This window comes from Acinonyx jubatus, chromosome D1 (assembly GCF_027475565.1).
Source record: "Acinonyx jubatus isolate Ajub_Pintada_27869175 chromosome D1, VMU_Ajub_asm_v1.0, whole genome shotgun sequence".
Lineage (NCBI taxonomy): Eukaryota > Metazoa > Chordata > Mammalia > Carnivora > Felidae > Acinonyx > Acinonyx jubatus.
Genome location: NC_069390.1, coordinates 74,336,705 through 74,360,331, shown reverse-complemented (window position 1 = coordinate 74,360,331; position 23,627 = coordinate 74,336,705). Strand labels below are relative to the sequence as shown.

Genomic DNA, 23,627 nt, shown 5'->3' with positions numbered 1-23,627 from the left:
TTTGTGTCAAGTTCCCAATCTAATTAGCTTTCTACAGTGCCCCATATGATTGGAATCTCCAGCCCTTGGTTCAGTCCCCAAATTCCACATTTGTAATTGCTGGTGGTTATTGGCTGGAATCAGACTGGATCCAACTTAAAAACCGCACAGTGTCCAAAATACAATTTTGTTTTACTTGCTTTGTGTAGGTAAAATCTGTTGCTAATGGAAAATTGGAAGCCAAAAGCTACAAAATTGGTGGGCATGGGTTGAGCACGTAAAAGCTGTTACAACATCTGTTACCTAACTCTAAGACTCCTATGGTAGGATAAGTTGGTCATGCAATGGGTTAGATTGACACTAGGTCACTCACCAACTTAAGAAAATGTCTGTGCACAGAGGTACTCTGTAAAACACCACATAATCCCCAACCCAGTGGCACATCCCCCATAGGTATTAGTTTGGCTCCAAGAGACCCAAAAGCTTAGCTTAAAAAAAATGGGGTCCTCAAATTCCAAAGAGTTGAGCATGCCACCTTCTGGCACACCTGCTTATTTTATGTCTTAGAACTATTTCCCAGAAACTATAAATATTAACAAAATGGCAAAATCTAACTAAAGACAACCTAAAATTATAATGGCCATTGTGGGGAACATTCCAATGAGACAAAATAATTTATTTAAGAAGTTCACTTAAAAACAAGGGTTTCCAAATCAAGCAAACAGAAAGGGATACTTATTTTATTTGGTGTGTAAAAGCTTCCAAAAGGCTTTAAGATTCCAAAATAGCTTCATTAAAATTTCCCTTGCAAGGGGCACCTGGGTGGCTCAATTGCTTAAGTGTCTGACTTCAGCTCAGATCATGATCTCATGGTTTGTGAGCTCAAGTCCTGCACTGGGCTCTGTGCTGACAGCTCGGAGCCTGGAACCTGCTTTGGATTCTCTCTCTCTCTCTCTCTCTCTCTCTCTCTCTCAAAAATAAAGAAAACATTAAAAAAATTTTCCTTGCAAAAGGCCAATGAAAAAACAAAGATGCAAAAGGTATCTAAAACAATACCTAGGCCTTCCTCATTATACCCTCCGAGGGGTCCATCACCAAAACACTGGCCCAGAAATTGAGGTCTATTAGTAAACAAGTTTTATGCCATGTTAACAAATTTACTATGCGGAAGAATATATTGCTACAAATTATGAAATGTATTTTATTTTATTATTTTTTTAATATGAAATTTATTGTCAAATTGGTCTCTGGGTGTCGTATGAAATGTATTTTAAATTTGCCAAACCACAAAATACCAACGTAAAAGCTAACAATTATTTACTTTTTTATTTTCACTAGAAATTAAGGTGTTTAATGTTTAAAAATTCAATATACGTAAGCTACTAGAAACAATAAAGGCAACAACTCCGTTCACAAGGAAACTAGGCTGTGTGCTTTTGGTAAAAGAAGATATAAGAAACGGAGATGCATTTTCGTTGAGGGAAAGGAAACCAATTTTGTCCTAAAGCGAGGCTGGTTATTTCAAAATAAGGAAGAGAAAAAACAAAGGACAAAATTTGGATTTGAAAAAGGAAGTTGTAGAAGGTTTGTAAAAGGGAATCTTGGGAAGGAAATTTTATGTGAGTCAAGCTGGCTAAGACTAATAAACTTGGTAAAAAAACCATTTTAATATCAAAAGTATACTGATATATGGATAATGCTGGCCTTGTAGAATGAATTTGGAAGTTTTCCTTCCTCTTCTATTTTTGGAATAGTTTAAGAAAAATACATATTAAATCTTTAAATGTATCATTTAACTCACCTGCGAAGCCATCTGGTCCTGGACTTTTGTTACTTGGGAGTTTTTAGATTACCAATTAAATTTCATTACTAGTAATTGTTCTGTTAAATTTTTCCATTTTTTCCTGATTCAGTTTTGAAAGATTTTATCTTTCTAGGAATTTATCCATTTCTTCTAGGTTGTCCAATTTGTTGGCATATAATTTTTTATGGTATTCTCCCTACAATCCTTTGTATTTCTGTGGTGTTAGGTGTTATTTCCCCTTTTTCATTTCGGATTTTATTTGAGTCCTCTCTCTTTTTTTTCTTCTTAATGTGTCTGGCTAAAGTTTTGTCAATCTTGTTGATCTTTTCAAAGAACTAGCTCCAGGTTTCATTGATCTTTTCTATTGTTTTGTGTGTGTGTGTGTGTGTGTGTGTGTGTGTGTTTATTTCACTTACTTCTGCTTTGATCTTTATTATTTTCTTTATTCTACTAGTGTTGGGCTTTGTTCTTCTTTTTCTAGCTCATTTAGGTGTAAGGCTAGATTATTTCAGATATTTCTTATTTCTTGAGGTATTGCTATAAACTTCCTGTTAAAAGCTGGTATGGCTACATTTCAAAGATTTGTTTAACCTTATAGGACTTCCCATGTACGTAACTGTTTTCTTTTCTCTTGCTGCTTTTAAAATTCTCTCTCTATCATTACTTTTTGCCATTTTAATTATTATAGGTCTTGGTGTGGACCTCCTTGGGTTAATCTTATCAGAGGCCCTCTGTGCTTCCTGGTTCAGGATGTCTGTTTCCTTTCCCAGATTAGGGAAGTTTTCAGCTATTATTTCTTCCAATAATTTTTCTCCTCCCCTTTTTCTTCTTTGGGATCCCTAAAATGTGAATGGTATTATGCTTGATGTTGTCGCTGAGGTCCCTTAACCTATCCTCATTTTTTATTATTCTATTTTATTTATTTTATTTTTCTGCTTGATTGCTTTCCATTACCCTGTCTTCCAGATCACTAATCCATTCTTCTGCATCTTGTAATCTGCTGTTGATTCTCTGTAGTGTATTTCTTTTTATTTAGGTTATTGAATTTTTCATGTCTGACTGGTTCATTTTTATATTTTCTATCTCTTTGTTGAAGTGTTCATTGAGTTCATCCACTCTTAAGTCCAGTATCTTTATGACCATTGGTTTGAATTCTTTATTAAGCATGTTGTTTATCTCCATTTCATTTAGCTCTTTTGCTATGATTGTGTCTTATTCTTTCATTTGGGACCTATTCCTCTGTCCCTTCATGTTGTCTAACTCTCTGTGTTTCTATGTATTGGAGAGGTCAACCACATCTCCTGCTCTTGAAAATGGTGGCCTTTGTAAAAGATGTACTGTACTGCCCTGTAACACATTGTCCTCCCATCACCAGAACCATGTGATACAGGGATGTTTCGTATGTGAGTTGTGTGCTTCCTATTGTTGTGGCAGAGACATGTTTGCTTTCAGTGCAGTGAGCTGCAATGACCTGCTGTGGATGTACAGGGCAGGGTTTGGTCCCTAGGCTATTGAGGGGCCCGTCTGAGACTGCCATGGGCTTGCAGGTGGGCAAGGTCAATATGTCACCCTGATACCAAAACCACACAAAGACACTACCAAACCACACCAAAACAAAACAAAGTCCCAAAGCCACAGGCCAATATCTATGATGAACATAGATACCAAAATCCTCAACAACATATTAGCAAACAGAATTCAACAGTACACTTAAAATCATTCCCCACAATCAAGCGGGATTTATTCCAGGGATGCAAGGGTAATTTGATATTTGAAATCAATGTGATACATCATATTACAAGAGAAAGGACAAAAATCATATGATCATCTCAACAGATGGAGAAAAGCATTTGATAAGATACAAAGTTCATTTTTGATAAAAACTCTCAACAAAGCGATTTTACGTATCTCAACATAATAAAGGTGATATATGAAAAACCCACAGCTAACATTATCCTTAATAGTGAAAAATGGAGAGTTTTCACTTAAGATCAGGAACAAAACAAAAATATCCACTCTAACCACTTCTATTCAACATAGTACCAGATCCTAGCCATAGAAATAAGGTGAGTAATCTATATATAGGAAACCTTAAAGACTCCACCAAAGAACTATTAGAACTGATAAATGAATTCAGCAAAATTGCAGAATATGAAATTAACATACAGAAATCTGTTGCATTTCTACACTAATAATGAAGTAGCAGAAAGAGAAATTGAGAAAACAATTCCATCTGCAATTGCACCAAAAAGAGTAAAATACTTAAGAATAAACCTAACTAAGGAAGTTAAGATCTGTACTCTGAAAACTATAAAACATTGACAAAAGAAACTGAATATGACACAAACAAGGGGAAAGATATTCCATGTTCGTGGGTTGGAGGAACAAATATTGTTAAAATGTCCATATTACCCAAAGCAATCTACAGATTCAGTGCAATCACTATCAAAATACCAACAGCATTTTTTACAGAACTAGAATAAATAACACTAAAATTTGTATGTAACCATGAAAGACTGCAAACTGTCAAAGCAATGTTGAAAAAGAACAAAACAGTAGGTATCAACAATACCAGATTTCATGATATGCTACAAACCTGTACTAATAAAAATAATATGGTAATGGCACACAAATAGACACAGAGATCAATAGAACAGAATAGAGATACCTGACATAAATCTGTGATTATATGGTCAGTTAATCTATATCAAAGGAGGCAAGAATATACAATGGAGAAAAGACAGGCTCTTCAATAACTGGTGCTGGGAAAACTGGACCGCCACATGCAAAGAATGAAACTGGGCCACTTTCTTACACCATACCCAAAAATTAACTGAAATGGATTCAAGACCTAAATGTGAGACTTGAAACCATAAAACCCCTAGAAGAAAACAGGGTAGGAATCTCTCTCTCTCTCTCTCTCTCTCTCTCTCTCTCCCTCTCAGTAGGAAACTCTTTGACATCAGTCTTAGCAAGTTTTTTCTAGATATGTCTCCTCAGGCAAGGGGAACAAAGGCAAAAAAATAAACAACTGAGATCACACCAAAATAAAAAGCTTTTACACAATGAATGAAACCAGTCACAAAATGGAAAGGCAACGCACTAAATGGGAGAAGATACTTGCAAATGATTTTTGAATAAGGGGTTATATTACAAATATATAAAGAACTTATACACCCCAACACCAAAAAAACAAGTAACCAAATTTAAAAATGGGCAGAGGATTTGAGTACACATTTTTCCAAAAATATATACAGATGGCCTACAGACACATAAAAAAAAATGCTCAAAATCACTAGTCATCAGGGAAATGCAAATCAAAACCACAATGAGGGGCACCTGGGTGGCTCAGTCAGTTGAGACTTCTGCTCAGGTCATGATCTCATGGTTCATGGGTTCAAGCCCCAGGTCGGGCTCTGTGCTGACAGCTTGGAGCCTCCTGCCTGCTTTGGATTCTGTATCTCCCTCTCTCTGCCCCTCCCCCACTTGCTCTCTCTCTCTCTCTCTCTCTCTCAAAAATAAAATAAACATTAAAAAAACACACAATGAGATAACACCTTACAATAGTCAGAATGGCTAGAATCAAAAAGATAAAAAAGATAGCAATGTTGGTGAGGATGTGGAGAAAAAGGAACCCTCTTGCACTGATGGTGGGAATGTAAATTTCCATAGCCTCTGTGGAAAACAGTAAGGAAGTCCCTCAAAAACTTAAATATAGACAAACCATATGCTCTAGTAATTCCACATCTAGGTAATACCCAAGGAAAATACAAACGAATTCGAAAAGATATCTGCATCCTTATATTTATTGCAGTGTATTCACAATAGTTAAGATATGGAAGCAAATGAAGAGGAATACAACGGAATATGACTCAGCCTATAAAAAGAATTTGTGAGACTGTGCCATTTGTGACAATGTGGATGGCCCTAGAGGGTATTACGCTGAGTGCAATCAACAAAAGAAATTAAAATTCCATATGATTTCATTTATATGTAGAATCTAAAAAGCAAAAAAAAAAAATGAATAAAGAAACAAAGAACAAACAAAACCAAGTTAACTCCAAACCAAGTTAAACTAGTGGTTTCCAGAGAGGCGGTGGATGGGTGGATGGGTGACATAGGTAAAGGGAATTATGAAGTACAAACTCCCAGTTCTAACATAAATAAGTCTAGGCGATGAAAAGTACAGCATAGGAAATATTGTCAGTAATATTGTAGTAATATTATATGGTGACAGATAGTGACTGACATTTATTGTGGTGAGCATTGAGTAATATACAGAAGTGTTGAATCAGTATGTTGTACCCCTGAAACTAATAGTATGTTCATTATCCTTTTAAAAAACAGTACACTGGTATAAAGTTAGAATTTAGTTTCCTCTCTGTTAAAGTGATAAAATTTTCTTGGATTATTGATATACTCTTGATAAGAGATAATAAAAGGTGTGTGTATAGTTTTCTTTTTTTACCCAGATTACATAATCTGCCTAGAAAACAGAGATTCTATCATATCAAAATAATTTTCTGTATTTCATGTTGTCTTTATCAAGTCTTCAATTCCTTGAAAGAGCTGAGTGTTCTCTACTAGAAGAGCTAAGATATTTTTAGAACTATTTAACCTTCTGTATTTGTGTATTTAACCCTCACTATTTAACCTTGTGAAATCTTTGTCACTATGGTTAAGTGGATAACTATTTATTGTTTCACAGAGACCTATGATCCTCTTTGATCAAGGGGTTTTAAATCTTTTGATATTTTTCAGAAACCTCCCAAAAATCAAATCCTAAATTAAGCCGTTTTGACCTTGAACCAACTTTGGGGATATTTTAAGAGGGTCCTGGGACATCTCAAAAGATTTGTTCTCTCCCCTTATTGAAAGAGAGATGTTAAAGTAATTAAGTGTATTTGATAGGTTAAATTACATGGGAAACATTGTGAAATAAGAAGTAATATTAAGCCTTTTTTATATTATATTCATATGGATATATATTATAAATGTTCTAGAAATTGATTAAATTCCTAGAAATTTGATATACCCTAGTATAATTTTATCAGTCATAATTCCATGTATTATTTTAAAATGTATATTACAGAAATAACCAAACTTCCTTATGAATTCCATTATAATGAACTCTCATCAGATCTTTAACCATGGAAAATTTTGAAGACTTTTATCATTCACAGAGAGTTATTATTTACTCTGATATTTTTGTAGGAGTGAGACTCATAGAAAAGGCCTTATCAAGTGCTCCTGACCATTGACAACTTCTGTAAAACTAGATCTCAAATACACATCTCAAAGCTGAAAAAGGCTCCAACACCTGATATCTGTTCCTGTAGAAATGCTAGAGATTTCCAAATCAAATTGACGAGGAAAAGAAATAGCCTACATTGTGATAAACTGCTTCCATCCAAGATGCCACACCAAAGCTGCATGCTTTAACTAAACATGAAACCCTTCCTTCTTCTCTTTCCTTCCTATACTCTGGCATTGGCCTGGAAAGATAACACCATCATCTATATCTCTCAGGCCCTTGCTAAATGGCGGGGGGAGGGGAGACAGAAACCTTTCAGACTGCTAGATTTGTCCTCAAAATCCATGATGCTAAAGACCCTGTGATCCTCCCTCCAACCAGTTTTTCTTCTATTCTCAATTGACACCCCCCCACTACCACCAGTTAGGAGTGCACTTACAAAGTCCAACTTTTATGGCCAGAATATCCAGTATCCCATTTTTACCTTTCTCCAGTTGTAACTGTACTTTGCTCAGTTAAACACAAATACCTATGCAAATCATAGTACATTTTCACCCCTACATTCTTATGATTACGTAAATCAGATCTGCCCCAATCACAAAAAGATCTCGCTAAAAGTATGCACCTTTGCAAGGCCAAAGTTGTACTTGATCATATGATAGCCTTTTATTATCTTTTAGCTGAACAAGGAGGTGCGTTTGCTGTGGCCAGCACTACTTGAACCTGGATAACATTTCTGGGAAGTTGAAACTCAGATACACGAAACCACTGAACAAGCCACTTGGCTTTAGAAAATGACTCCTTCAACCTGGTCTTTCTTTGACTTATTTGATTTTGATTGGTTTGGGCCTTGGAGATCATGGTTCCAAAGTGCACACCAGATATGGGGGATTATTCTGCTTATAATAATCACAGTAGTCTCCCTGGTGCACTGTATTCCTTCAAAAGCTTGAAATGCATTTTCATAGCTGCTAAACAAGCAAATGATCTCACTAAGACTAGAACACAGAAAAAGAATGAAGAAAATGACCAATTTAAGGAATGTGAACCTAAAGTTGTGTCCTATAAATACCACAGAGATTCAACAAAAAGCATTATGACCTGTGAATACCACACAGAAGATGAACAAAAATTGTGGGAGCTTCAGAGCAGTAGCTGGGAGAGATGCTAATGCCTTAAATTTTTATCACATCTCTCAATAAAGATGAGAGTCTGATCAAAACGGGGGAATTGTTAAAGAGAGAGGGAGAGAGAGAGAGACAACAGGTCCAAAATAGAGTCACTTGTGCTAAGCCCACATCACCAAACTAAGGCTTAATTCCTAGGTTAACTAAAGTTTCAATCTCTCCCAGGAGCAGAATCTTAAACTAGTCAATCTGGAATTACCTGATTAGCAGTAGTGAGACCCCTGCTATTCCTCAAAGGAAGGTGACCTTGCCCCAGACAATCTCCTTTTTGCTGGCAACTTCCTTCTTTTGGCTCCCTCTGCCTATAAAAGTCTCTCATTTTTGTACACTTCTTCAAACATCCTTTCTATCTGCTAGATGGGACGCTGCCCATGAATTGTTGAATAAAGCTAATTAGATCTTTAAAATTTATTCAGTTGAATTTTGTTTTCTTAATACTATTCAATTCAACCATAGACAATGTTCACAAATGTGCATGGCCATAGTTTGAGATCCCTGCTGTTGGCCATTACACATATACACACCAGAGTTGTGATAACTTGAATAACCAGTTTAAAGTCATATTACTTTAAGCATTTTGGTTGCCCCCTTCATCTTACCTTCACAAAGTTTGCTGTTGAATAGTAAACCCACGGAATACAATTTGGGTCATTTGGTCCTGGACCAGACCTTTTAGGGACATTCCACCTGTAAGTTTTTATTTCTCCTGAAACAAATGGGAAGTAATAGAAAGAATTTACTAGTGTTACTTCTGTTCCAGATGTTTTACCTAAAGAAATAACAAACAGATCTTTATGTACTTTGGTTAATATTTATTACTGGGGAGAATTACTCATTCATTAGAAATGCTCCAATTAAACTCACATCTTGAGTTTCTCTATTCTCAAAATGGCAGATTTTTCATTTCAGACTATAGCTTTCTTTCTAATTTGCCCTATATATTATCAACTGATGTTTATTCAAGGCACAAAGACTTATTTTATTTTTCACTGTTTTTTCTCCTCAAATTCCATATCTCCCTCACAAGAGCTATGCTTGAGCACACTTGAGTTACTGTAGGACTCAGCCTTGATTTCTGATTGAATCACCAGGGAGCTTTGTAAACTCTTAACTGCTGAGATCTCATTACAAACCAATGAAATTAGAGTATCCGGGGCCTAGGACAAGGGCATCAGTATTTTTTTTAAAGATTCTCAGGTGATTCTAATGTGCAGATAAGCAGGACCTATTTAGAACCAGAGAGAATCAGAGAGACTTAGTTCCAAGTCTCAACCCTATCACTTCCTATTTATCTAACCTTTGACAAGCTACTTGACTTCATTGACCTTTAGTCTCCTTATTTGTAAAGTGGGTTAGTCATCCATTTTTCAGATTGTTGTGAAGTTTAAATAAAATTAAATACCTAGGTTAGTGTCTCACATTGAAGGCAGTTAATAAATGTTTATTTGTATGTATACTAATAACAAACGTATGCCAGGGACTACATCTATGCATCCCCTGTGGCTGACCCAGAGCCTTGCAGAGAAGTAATAAATAAACTCACATAAATTAGCAAGATAATCACATTGTAAACGTCTCAAATAAAAACGACATTTAAATCATTATCTCCTTTTGAACTATCTAGGTCCCATACCCACCCCATGAGTACACACAACCTATAGCTGAATGTGAGCCACAAGGTTAAACAAAACTTATGCTTACATGAAACTGCTCCATATTTGCAAATACACCAGTAGGTTAGCAATATAATTTTAGGTCTGGTTTCCATTACCTTTCATAATAGCCCCCCTGCCTTGTTAATTGTAAGATAAACAGCTGATATTTAGCTTCCTAAATGCAAATAGCTAAGGGGTGGTGTTATTAAAGTTGGAATGATTCATTGTTCGCCCCAGTGGGGGGTGCAGCTCTAAACAAAAAGAGGATGTTCTGTGCATGTTTGTTGAGTGGCATCTTGAAGAAGAAGGAGGAGGAGAAATCTGAGAGGGGGCTGCTTACTTTTCTTAAGGCACTAGTTTGCTTTCCTTATCTCAGGCATGCCTAGAATAACCATTCTTCTCCAATTTGCCTGGATTTCGTGCACCAAATTAGTTTCTTGCTCCTACCCCTAATCTCTGGACTCTCCCAAGACTTTCAGGCTTGTCAGAGACCCTTATAGAATCAGAGAGGGATCCCTTATAGGGATTCTCCCCTCAGAGTTTCAGTGAGAAAAATGCTTCTCTGCCATGTTCTAATCATTCTCTCTAACCCCATAACCCCATCAAGGATGCTTAGAAGTCTAGTCAGCACAGAAGAGCTATGTCCCTTACTAGTCCTCACCATTAGGGCACAGCAGCCTGTGAGGGCTCACCCAGCAGGCCCAACAGCCCTCTCAGACTGCCTACCCATGCCTGATTGGCACTTTTCTTCCTCCCTCCTGAGTTGCTTTTAACCATCAAAAATGAGTAATTTTAACTGCTTTTTTGGCCCATTTAAAACCATTTCCCTCAGGGGTGCTTGGGTGGCTCAGTTGGCATTTGACTTTAGCTCAGGTCATGATCTCACAGTTCTTGGGCTCGAGCGCCACATCGGGCTCTGTGCTGAAAGCTCAGAGACTGCTTGGGATAATCGCTGTCTCCTCTCTCTCTGCCCTTCCCCCACTCGCACTTTCTCTCTCTCTCTCAAAATAAATAAACTTAACATACATACATAAATAAATAAATTAATTAATTAATTAAAACAATTGCCCTCTTCATAAAAGCAAGACATCCATTACAGAAAATGAAGAAAGTACAAACAACGTGAAGAAATAGAAAAGAGTATCACCCTAACTATTACTTAAAATACTACCCAAAATGTACAACCATTATTAACATTTTGGCTTATTTCCTTTTTAACCTTTTTTCCATACCTGTAGTTTGCTTAATATGATACCACAGGTTTTTCTCATGTCATTAAAACCTTCACATCCATTTAATGGCTGTGTAATAGTTCACTGTAAGGGGATTCCAAAATTTAATTAAGTATCTCCCTATAGATAGACATTTAGAACATGCATGAGAGACTTCCTAAAGCAGTAAAACACAGGCTCCTGAACTGGGGAGTAGGGTGGGGTGCGGAGAGGCAGGAGAGTTTGGGATTGTGTCCAGTGAAGATTTCCTCCCCCCACCCCCATCCATGGAAGAGTGTCTTGCTAACGTCTTCTGGTGATGCATCAGACTGTTTTCTTTTCTTCCTTCTATGCATCTTTAATTTTTTCCAAGGCTTATATGACTTTTATTGTAATTACTATAGTATTTAGTATTATTCATATATATACATAAGTTAAGTGGCATATAATTCCCCTGTAATTACACCTATGATTGCTTTCAATTTCATAACTGAAGGTCACAGAGGCTCTTAACATTTACTACAACCACATTCCAACTGTGTAAATGTATGGTTCTTTTAATTATGAGATCTTCTCTCCCTTCAATGCATATTTTAAAACTCAACTGGAGTTCTACCTATTTTATAAGGCTTTCTCTATTTTCTCTGAATCAATCAATCGATCTTCATGGATTTTCCTTCTCTGAAATTTTTATAAACACTCCCAGATACATTCTTGAAACTCTCTACCAGTTAGAATTTCATTATGTATAGTCTGCATTACTACTGAAATAATTCATCTTGTTTGTCTTGTTTTTCTTCCAAACTCATTTTAAGCATCGCAAGAGAAATATATGGTTAAGCGCATAGGTTCTGAAATCCAACAGATTGAGGTCCTGCCATTACTAATATATGACCTGGTCAAGCTCACCCCTCTGTGTTTTAGTCATCTGTTAAGTGGACGTGACAATAGCATATTTCCTCAGTTATAGAATGTGCATTTTTCACATTTTCACATAACTGAAATCAAGATGCATCTTCAAATCAGTGGCACGTTAAAGTTTAATTGGCAGTGTGTTTTTTCTTTTTTTTAGTAACAGATAAAATGATGGATATTACAACCAAGGGTATCATAGTCCATGACATATGTTAGTGTCTACCTTGCTAGAACATGAGATTATTAGTTTTTTTTAAAAAATATATAAGGCACAGCACCTGGCCAAAGATGAACGTTCAATACATGTTAGCTATTATTATGTCTTACTACACTTTTAGCTCCCAAATAGAGCCCTAGAAACACCATAACCACTTGGTCATTAGATGAATGATGATTTCATACTGGGAGTGACTGGGTGATGGCTGGAACATATTGACACTAACATGAACTTTCCAAGGCCCTTCAAAGATCAGAAGAGAGTTGAGTCCAGTGTCCTTATCAGCATGGAGCAGATGTGTGGTGTAACTTACCTGGCTTTGTGATGGGCACTTGGAGTTGCTTCCCACTATCCGTGTCTTCAATACCATGGGCTGAGATGGAGTAGGGCCGCTTAGCTTTGTTCTTAAATATGACCAGGATGGAGTCACCCACCTCGGCATGAACCATTGGGCCTAAAGGCAAAACACAGGCCTGTGTGCGTTATCGTTGTTCTTTTCAACACTGATGTAATATAAATGTAGATGGTATTTGGCAAAATAAAACAAAGGTTACCTTCTTCATTAGTGCACTTCCTTTGGAGGGCAATATACGTAACATTAAATACTCATGTAGTATTTGGCAATTGGACCAACCTGGGTTCAAATCCTGCTTCCTTCACTTATTAGAGAGGTCTTGGGAAAGTCAAGTAACCTACCTGACTCTCAATTTCCTCACCTACGAAATGGGTTTAATAACACCTATCATAAGGATTAAATAAGATAATGTATGTAACGCGCTTATCTCAGTACACTGAAACACAGTAAGTACTCAGTAAATAAATGCTGCCAATTTTACTACTGCTGAGACATAATCTCCAGGAAAAGCCATATCCACATGATATGGTGGCTTTTCAGTTGTATGTAACCTTTGGTAAGTCTGAAATCGCTCATTTTCTGGTAAATGGATATATTAATAACCATCACCATCATGAGGATCCAAAGAAATATTGTGTATAAAAGGGATTTGAAAGACAAGAGCAAAACTAAAACATCCACGTGCTGATTTATGATCAATACAGTGATTTCATTAATGCACGTCCAGTGCTGTGTCCTAGTGTTTGGATACCTTGAGGAGATGTGTGCTCCTCAGCACTCGTGCACACACATTTCTGTGAGAAGCAGCCCTCCTGTGTGCCACTGGGAATCGGCCCACACCCTGCTGGACCAGCATGCCCATGCCGGGTGCCCCTCACCTCTCCGTGCCTCAACAGTGAGTGGCACAAATGCAGCTTGCTCGGTGCAGGCGCCCCCCTGACAGAGCACCAGACACACCGGGGTCATGTGACACTGCTTCAAGAAGGATGGAACAGACTCCCATTTGGGAGTCACCTTAGACCTGGTCCTATGGTCCTGAGGGATTTATTTGCATTCTTGGGTGCCCATGGCAGTCTACATCATAGAAAGACACACTCATGGTAGGGAGTCTGAATATACCCATCCAGTCTTTACTGATGGTCACAACTGCTTTTCTGAGAAAGGCCACTGAAGTGTTAAATCAGCCTAAAATTTGTTGGACTGGGGTGCCTGGATGACTCAGTCAGTTAAGCCTCCAACTTCCACTCAGCTCATAATCTCGTGGTCTGTGGGTTCAAGCCGCATGTTGGGCTCTGCTGACAGCTCGGAGCCTGGAGCCTGTTTCAGATTCTGTGCCTCCCTCTCTCTCTGCTCCTCCCCCGTTCATGCACTCTCCCTCGCGCTCTCTCTCTCTCTCAAAAATAAATAAACATTAAAAAAAATTTAAATCAAATTTGTTGGGCTATTATAATCTTTGGAGGGAAATACTGAGTATGAATCAGGAAGTGTATGAAAAAATGCTTTTATTTTTATGATAGAGCTAGAAAAGAATGCATGTTTTTAAACAGCATACTTGGGCATAGTTACAGATAGGTGCACGTGCACGCATGTACTAAAATCCTTATTTGTGACTCATTGCTACTTCAATTGCACCTGCTTTGCTGTACTGGTAAGGGTGAATGTCTTCTGATTCGGGGCCTGATAGGTCCCAGGGAGTGGTAAGGAGCAAAGGTGTGCCTGTTGCCTGCCCTGTGCCCTTTGGAACTTCAGGAGCACAGGCCTGTCCCTGAAAATGCAGAAAATGAGTGGATGGGCCTTGTGCTCTCCTGAGGGGAAGTACTACTGGGCTTGCCTCTGACGGAGTCCCTCCTTTGTGTCATTTTACTGAGTAGACCCAAGCCGGGGCTTTTTGAGGGGCAAACCACCCCACCCTTGGCAGGACCAGCACCTTTTTTTCTGGAGTTCATATGACAAACACAGCTCAAAAGAAGGAATGTTCCCACTGGGTTGACTCTTTTAGTGTGATAGGCTTGCATGTCAATGCAGGGAGGGTGCAGGGAAGGTGGATGGGGCATCTAATAATTTATCAAGCTAGCTGTCCTGGTGCCTTTTTTAATATTAAGAAGCACTGTGTAAACTCATATTATTTATACAAGTCGCCCTGTGCATTTAAATATGGGAACAGAGGGGCGCTTGGGTGGCTCAGTTGGTTAAGCATCCAACTTCAGCTCAGGTGGTGATCTCGAGGTGCCCTGTGTTGGGCCCTGTGCTGACAGCTCGGAGCCTGGAGCCTGCTTCGGATTCTGTGTCTCCCTCTCTCTCTGCCCCTCCCCCACTTGTGCGCGCGCGCTCTCTCTCTCTCTCTCTCGCTCTCTCTCTTGAAAATAAACATTAAAAAATTTTTTAAATAAAAAAATAAAAATGAGAACAGAAAAAAAAAGGGAACGGATTTCAGAAAGTCATCTAGATTAGCCTTCTGCCTAAAGATCTCATATTCATGATGGGGTCAGGTTTGGTGACTCCCAGGTGAAAGTGGGGAAGGAAAGCAGGAAGGAAGAGCTTATCTGATCCCCAGGTCAGGCAGCCCAGGGTATCAGACAGGCACAGTAGGTTCTGAGATAGCCACATTCAGGGCCTCCTGAGCTCAAACCAGGCCTTCTACCCTTAGCACTTCTCTTGTGCAAGGAGTTTCTCATTGGCTTGAATTATTTTCTTAATGTTTATTTATTTATTTTGAGAAAGAGAGAGGGAGAGAGAGAATCCCAAGTAGGCTCCGTGCTGTCAGCACAGAGCCTGACGCAGGGTTTGATCCCACAAACCATGAGATCATGACCTGAGCTGAGATCAAGAGTCAGACATTCAAATGACTGAGCCACCCAGGCGCCCTTTGCTGGAGTTGTTTTTATGGTGTGTTCGTATGGCCCTGTGCAGAGATGATCCAGGCCCTTGAAGAAGCTATGCAAATACTCTCCTTGCTCATCTGAGGCATCACATTATTCCAATTAAAATGTCCTGGCTCAGCAGAGGGATGGGAAAGGAATTTCAGGGCAACAGATGCTGGTTAGACTGTTGACGATATGGACTCGTGTTTGTGTGTTATCCGGTTAACTCTCCTTTGAATGAGCTGAGTACAGAGCATGCTCCCTGACAATGGGAGGGCAGGAAGATGTCACACTTGGGTGAATGCACTCAGGCCACTCTGTCCCTGCTGTCCCTTCTCAGGTCTAAGTGTGACAGTGTATGTGTACATGTTCACGTGCCTTGGGGCTGGCAGCGCATGGCTGCGATCTGTGTCATACCCAGCAGTTCCAAATGCTTCTCTCGTGGCGGCCGGGCCTTGATCTCCACAAATTCCCCATCGGTGTATTCTCTGTAAACCACTTTCTTGTACTGAGAGCCAATCCAGTTTTCAGTGTGGTTCATAAATATATCTCCATGTCTATAAATCAGAAGCAGCAGAAATTAAAGTTGTCAGAAGGTAGAAGAACCTTGGGTGCTCCTGAGTGATTCAGGGGTACTCGGGAGCACAGTTTCCCATACCTGGCTGCCATCAGAATCTCCCAGTGGAGCTCAACTTTTGCACCAGGCTCTCTGGGAGTGGAGCCAGGAATCTGCATTTGAAAGCACCGCAGGGGGTTCTGACTGGGGCAGGCCAGCACTGGCCCAGGTCTTACTTCTTGGGAACCATTGTTCCAAAGGGTGCTGAATGGGGGCCAGCCTTAGTTGGAGACTCCTAAGGGCCCCTTGAGGTGGTACTCCTCTTCCTGGGACTAGCCAAGCTCACACACATGCATGTGTATGCACACATGCACATGCTCACACTCTACTACCCTGAATTCCTTCAGATTCCATTTATATCATTCCATACCTTATTCTACTTTTCCACCTTAAAGATCTCAAGAAAGACTCTGGGTTGTATATTGTGCACATACTCATATACAAATATAGGCATAGTTGATTCTTGGTGTTCACAGGAGTCATGTTCTAGAAAGCCATCTTGAATACCAAAATAATGAACGCTAAACCATTGTCCCTAGGGGAAACATAAGGTTAGGTTTTGCAGGTGTTCAGAATGAATTGCCCCAAGACGTGCCACTTTGGCATGTGGATTATGTTGAGTTGAAAGCAATCAAGACCCAAAAGATGCAGGAAAAAGCTCTGACTTTCCCTCTAACTGCCCAGAAGAATTTAGGTAGAGGACCCACTCCAGGAAGGGGCTATTACAGAAGGTAACTATCTTATAATATGAACTAGGGGTGGGAGACAGAGAGGAATTTAGCAAAGTCTGTTAAAATTCTTCTCTCTGTCCCATTGTTTCTGAGTGGCCCAATCAACATTTGTTTACCTAACATGTACTCTTTTTCATCTTCCTATGAATTGCTTTCCTTCTCTTTGAAGTCCCAGACCCCTACTTCCTTCTCCTTCCTTCAGAATGACATATATATCTCCTTTGGCCTCACTGTCTTTGGAATCTCTCATGTCTATGTGGATTCTCCCTATGTAAGTAAATTTGATTCTCTCCTGTTCATCTGTCTCATGTCAATTTAATTTTTAGGCCAGCCAGAAGAATTTGAACGGTAGAGGAAAATCCACCTCCCCAGCAAAAAAGTTTCTTCAGACCTCTGGTCCCAATACTTTCATCAACAGATTGATAAATACCCTTGTTCTATGTGTGCTTCTCTTTCAAGACATCTTATTTAATATATACTGCTGATTCATTAACTTTGAACTCATGGCCACTAGCACTATAAGTCACACCTGAAGGCAGTTTATCTAACACATGTATTTCCTCTGTAAGACACATTGCAGCCTTCTTGCACTTACCCTGGGGGCCATTTTAAACAGCTAAGTCACCAACGAAAAGCACACACACACACACACACACAGGCACTAAATAGACCACAAAGAGGATGCTTGTTTACAGTGTGAAAGCTGAAACAAGACAGTGAAGACAGAGGGATGTTTTGTTTGTTTGACCTCAGCTGGAAATGTGCACATTGGGAGACACAAACTCTTTGCTGCTTTATGCATACCTACGAAGGACCACAACAGCACCACAAAAATTGGTTTGGGTGTTACAAATAAATTTCAGTGACTAGGCAAATTTACAAATATGGAATCTGCAAACAATGAGGATCAACCATATATTTAATCCATCACCAAGATACATCATCACAAAAAGACAGAAAAAAAATCTATCAGTTTTATCTACAAAATAGAGTATGTCTCCCATCCTTCCATTTCCCTCTATTAAACTACCTGCACTCCAACCTAAGCCCGCTAGGTCACTTACCCGTATTAACTGGACTTGTTCTTAATCACTCTCCCTGTCACCCACGCTTTCCCCTTCCCTCCATCCTCTACTCTACACGCAGAGTGACCCTAACCTATAAATTCCACCAAGTGAGTCCTTGTGGAAAACCTGATGATGGCTTCCCACTGCCAAATTCCTCAAATTAGCTCTCACACCCCTTTGCTGTCTGCCTCTGCCAACCTCTCAGGCCTCACTTCTCGTCACTGGCACCCACGCACTCTACGCTCTGGTCATCCTAAACATTGTCTCTTGAGCTCCACATGCCCTCCCCACCACCGGGCCTTCCATGTGTTATTCCCTGTGCCAAGAACACTCTTGCCACCTCTTTGTCTTATTCCTCAAGTCCCAGGACAAAGACTACTCCCTCCTTGACCACCTCTCTCCCTCTCTCCCCCAGGTGGGGCCATGTGCACCTGCCGTGAGCTCTCCCTGTGCCCTGCACCTCTCCTCTCACAGTGATTGCCTCACTCAGGATGCTTGTTCTAATGTCTGCCCCACGAACCATGAAGTCTGTATGGGGAAGGACCTGGCCTGCCCTTATCAGCACTGTTTCACTCGTACTTTGTACAATGCCTAGCAGACAGCAGGTACTCAACAAAGGCACCTTTATCTTTGACCTAGACCATATGCTTTCCGAGGCAAGAGAATTTTTCTCCTACTTTTATTTTCCAGAAGTCCTAATAACACACGTGGTAGTGACAGAAATGCCTCTGGAGCCATAGCTTTACTGTTTCTCGGCTTTCCTCTTCTGCGGAGTGGGATGATAATAAGGCATTCGTCTCCCAGATTGCTGTAAGGATTATATGGGTTACGATCTGTAAAGTGCTATGCCAGACACATACTGAGCACCAGGGAAGCGCATGCTCTATCACCATCTTGCTGGGAAGTCATGTGACATGCTGGGCCAAAGCTGAGCAAATGGGTCAAGTATACCCTAAGGGTCTTTATCAGATAGGGTTGGTAAAAACCCTAGCAAATGCCTGGCACATGGCGGGTGCTCAAGAAATGGCAGTCACTATCTCAAGTCCCAGGGTGGTTAAATTAAATGCGTATCAGTCCACAAGCTCAGGAGTACTGGGAATACAAGGTTTTTTCTCTATAACAACTTAATCTCTGTTTTCGAATTCTCTCCCACTGCACAAACCCTGGCATTGTGCTGATGGTCCCATTGGTTGCTTTTCTGGGATCCCGAGGGCTTCTCAGTGCGTTCTTAGGAAGCTGTGGGAAAGACATCTGAGGCAGAGGGTCTGGGCTAACCCGGACAATAAATGTCTCAGGGATAACCCATACTGAGAGGTGGTTTGAAAGCTGGGTGTCTCCATGCCATGGCTTTGGCTCAACGAGCAGAGGCATAGCCACTGGGGGGCAGAAAGGACATTTGTCCCTGGGCTTCGATCCGCAGGGGTGCCACAGGCATGCCACGACAGGAACCGGTCATTTCAATGTCTACTGAATTTTTATCTACAGATCTGTTGTACTTTGAATATGTGAACAAGCTCTCAATCGGCTTTGTTTTTAGTGATTTATGGGCAATATCCAGAGTGGCAGGGCAGGGTACCGACACACCCGGCACACTTTATCTCTCTACATCACCTGGAGACAATCCCGGAAGACTGAGACTAGAGCTTCCTGCCAGCCCAGAGAGATGGGGTCTGAAGACACAAATTACACTGAGTCTCAAGAAAGTCATGGAAGACGAAGAGTATAAGGGCTAAGAATATACACGCAATATAGATACAACAGAGTTATCATACAACTATTTCTTCAGTTATAGCAGCCTTTTAGTAAAAATAATCACTTTAGAAAAGGCTGAATTACGATTCATTTCATTTTCCAATGCACCAGTATTAGTCTTTAGCTTATATTGGCGGCACTGGCTTTGCAGGAGAGGAGTGTCTGGTTTAATAAGTGGGTTGGTGAGTCATGGAATACATTTTAAACCGCCCTGTCCCTGAGGCAAATCTTTTTTAAGTGGAAGAGGCATTTTGTTTCTTCATTTATCCATGAGGTGATGCTGTTATACTCTCTTTTCCGGGTGTCTAAACCCTCAAAACAGGCCAACAAGTAAGACGAGAAAAAAGACATGTTAAGATTAGGAACATTTGGGCATAGAGGAGTCCGTGTGTGACACGACTGAAGAGAATTAGTATGGGGGAGGGGTCTGATAATAAACAACAAAGAGGAACAAAGACATGGAAATTAACATGCTTGGTGGTGAGAACACAGATTGGTCTTTGTTCAATTCCAGTGTCAATGACTAGAGGTTAGTCTTACCTCTATGCACTGAGTCTCCTGGTCTGTATATGGGGACAGGGAATAAATAACCTAAGCAGCAAGTTGTTTAGTGGAGAGTATGGACTTTGGGGTGGAGTCTGCAGGTCAGTGCCCAGCAGATGACTCTATACCTTGCATGACTCTACCCCAGTACACCCCAGTGGAAAGTGAAGGATACTTAGGGTGGGTGGGGGGCCAGGGCTCACAGCCTTGCCGACTCTTTGGTGTTCAGCTTCGGCAGACAGTGCTCTCACGGGAAGGTCAGTCTTGGGGACCTTCTGGGTACAGGGCCTAGTAGAGAGACCAGCTCCTCCCTCCCCCAGTCCCAGGATCTCCGCCAAGGCAATGCCTCCGACCCACTCCCCATCCAGATGGATGCTCTTTCCCCACGCTCCTCAATCTAGAGCAGCCCATCTGCTCACCCCACTGCGCACCCGCCTCTGCCTCCCTCCCTCCCTCCCATTTCGTCTTCACAGTCCCACGTCACTGGGATCTGCCTCTTCCCCTAAGGCCTTCTTTCACGCTAGGCGCTCTCTCAAAGGCACATGCATTCTTGGGACAGCCACGCTTGCAACCGGCACCGCACTGTGGGTGGGGATGCGCAGAGCCTGCGGGGGTGGGGATGGGGGTGCAAATGACTTCCTTCAGACTCCCCTCCCGGGATGAGGCCCTGGCAGCTTCCCTCCTCTTTTGTGCCCCTAGTAAAAGCCGCTGTCTGCCAAAATAGTGCAGACAGAAGCAGGGCGTGTTCAGGTTTTCACATTTGCTAAACGTCTACAGAGTGTGTGCAATCCCACCCAAGAGACTTGACGGCTTCGCCCGTGGTACCTTTCCCCTCCTGCGTCCAAGTGCTGCTTTTCGAACTCCCAGTTTTTGTTAGGGGCATAATCCCATTCTACCTCTTCAGCGGCGATGTAAAAGGTTCTTATCATCCCGTACGGCTGCTCAGAAGGGTCTCTGTTGCCACAGCTGTTGACCTCATATATCTGATTCATGCCTCTCACGAAGTGGTGCAAGGTGGAGCAAAACACCCTGAAAATACCTGAAACAGAAATCGCTTGGCGTTGTGTGCGGTGCTCCATGCTTTCGATTTCGGTTTGCTCACAAGCTACAGCATTTTATTCCCAAATAAATAAATGGTAAGGTGAATTCTTCAAATATCAATTTTATATGGTAGTTTAAAGCCAGACTCCAAGGGGGAATAAAGTACGTTGAATATATTTACTTACCAGGGGAAAGATACCATCTGAAATTCATTGGTAATGGAAAATTAAAACTTGCAAAGTTGCTACCGAGAAATGATTTCTCTGGGTCTTCCCTACTGTATACACCTGTTAGAAGATAGTTGCCCCCGGAAAATCACTGATGGGTACGATTATCTTAGCCTGGTCCAGTTTAAAATGAACTAATGACCTGTATCATTAATACTCTAAACAAAGTTCAAATAGGGCACATTTCTGAAATCATGTATTATGCCCTAAAATATTTCATAAACTATATACAGTGCAATATACAGGTAAGGTACTATTATTAAAGCCAGGTGTATTATTACTTCGTTAGGCCTTTGAGCAAAGGAGGTTCTCATTACCAATGGCAGGTCTACATTATGCCAGACGAAAAGAAAAAAAAATCAGCCAGATTGCCCTACATGATGCCAACAAGCATGTCTGAGAATTATGTAACTTTATAAACTGAATTTTCTAGATTGGTATCAGGTAGATACATCTTAATTGAACTCACCATAAAATCATATGAAACAAAAATATTGGAAGATATTAACTGTCAGTGGAATTGCTGCATCAATAAACCTTCCCTTCCTTTGGTAGACACTGTTCTTAGAGGCGAGTGATCAGGGATTAGTTTCATTAATTGCCCCTTGAGGATGAGCAAAACCCATTGGTTCAGTGGGTACTCAAGCCCCCCAGCACTGACGAGGACCTCATGAGGAAGGGTCTTTGGGAAACCACACAGAAGACGCTCTGAAGGTAGACATGGGAAGAGCTCCCTCTGCACGTGTTGTTTGGCAGGCAGCCTGCTTGCTATTCATGTGTTCATTATGTTCTTCACTAGCCGAGGAATTATCTTCTCTAAGAACAAAGAGGAATTGAAGGCCTTGGTTGTGGCGATGGTTTCACAGATGTATATATACTTACCTCCCGCCCCATTAATCTGTGTTTTTTTATGCATAAATATATGTTTCTTTTATTTTTTATCATTTTACTTATTTTTCATCCCCTCTCGTAACCATCAGTTTGCTCTCTGTAGTTAAGAATCTGTTTCTTGGTTTGTCCCTCTCTCTCTCTCTCTCTCTTTTCCTTTTCTTTATTTCCTTTGCTCATTTGTTTTTTTACTATTATTATTATTTTTTACATTTATTCATTTTTGAGAGATAGTGAGAGACAGAGCACAAGCAGGGGAGGGGCAGAGAGAGAGGGAGACACAGAATCCAAAGCAGATTCCAGGCTCTGAGCTGTCAGCACAGAGCCTGACACGGGGCTCGAACTCACAATCCGTGAGATCATGACCTGAGCCGAAGTCAGATGTTTAACCGAACCACCCAGGAACCCCTTTATTTGTTCTGTTTTTTAAGTTCCACATATGAGTGAAATCAGATGGTATTTGTCTTTCTCTGACTTATTTCTCTTAGCCTTATATTGTCTAGTTCCATCCTTGTTGTTACAGATGATAAGATTTCATTCTTTTTATGGCTGACTAATATTCCATTGTACATATATACCACATCTTCTTTATATATTCATCTTTTCATAAACACCTGGGCTGCTTCCATAGTTTGGCTGTTGTAAATAATGCTGCAATAAACATCAGGGTGCATGTATCCCGTTGAATTGTGTGTTTTGTGGGGGGGGGGGGGTGGTAAACACCCAGTAGTGCAATTCCTGGATCATAGAGTAGTTCTAGCTTTAATTTTTTGAGGAACCTCCAGACTGTCTTCCACAGTGTCTACACCAGTTTGCATCCCACCATCAGTGCACAAGAGTTCCTTTTTCTCCATACATTCACCAACACTTATTGTTTGTTATGTTTTTGATTTTAGCCATTCTGACAGGTGTGAAGTGACATCTCATGGTGGTTTTAATTTGCAAAGAATTTGCAAACCCAAAAACTACTAGAACTGATAAATGAATTCAGTAAAGTCGCAGGATACAAAATCAATGTGAAGAAATCTGTTGCATTTCTATACACTGATATTGAAGCAGCAGAAAGGGAAATGAAGAAAACAATCCCATTTACGATTGCACCCAAAACAGTAACTATCTAGAACTAAACTTAACTAACAAGGTGAAAGACCTGTACTTGAAAACTATAAAACAGTGATGAAAGAAATTCAAGATGACGCAAAGAGATGAAAAGACATTCCATGCTCATGGGTTGGAAGAACAAATATTGTTAAAATGTCTATACTACCCAAAGCAATCTACACATTTAATGTAATCTCCATCAAAATACCAATAGCATTTTTCA

The 23,627-nt window shown here is 40.3% G+C and overlaps 1 protein-coding gene across 2 annotated transcripts in view; it reads right to left on the bottom strand.

Moving 5' to 3' along the window:
* HEPHL1 (hephaestin like 1) overlaps positions 1 to 23,627 on the bottom strand; it is an 81,974-nt gene that overhangs the window by 11,962 nt on the left and 46,385 nt on the right. For both annotated transcript variants that reach the window (XM_015085317.3, XM_053203825.1), the window contains exons 12-15: positions 20,973 to 21,186; positions 15,856 to 15,995; positions 12,536 to 12,676; positions 8,824 to 8,930 (exon numbers count right to left, since the gene is read on the bottom strand). In XM_015085317.3, the coding sequence (XP_014940803.1) occupies positions 8,824 to 8,930; positions 12,536 to 12,676; positions 15,856 to 15,995; positions 20,973 to 21,186 (602 nt within the window). The remainder of the gene's footprint in view (positions 1 to 8,823; positions 8,931 to 12,535; positions 12,677 to 15,855; positions 15,996 to 20,972; positions 21,187 to 23,627) is intronic.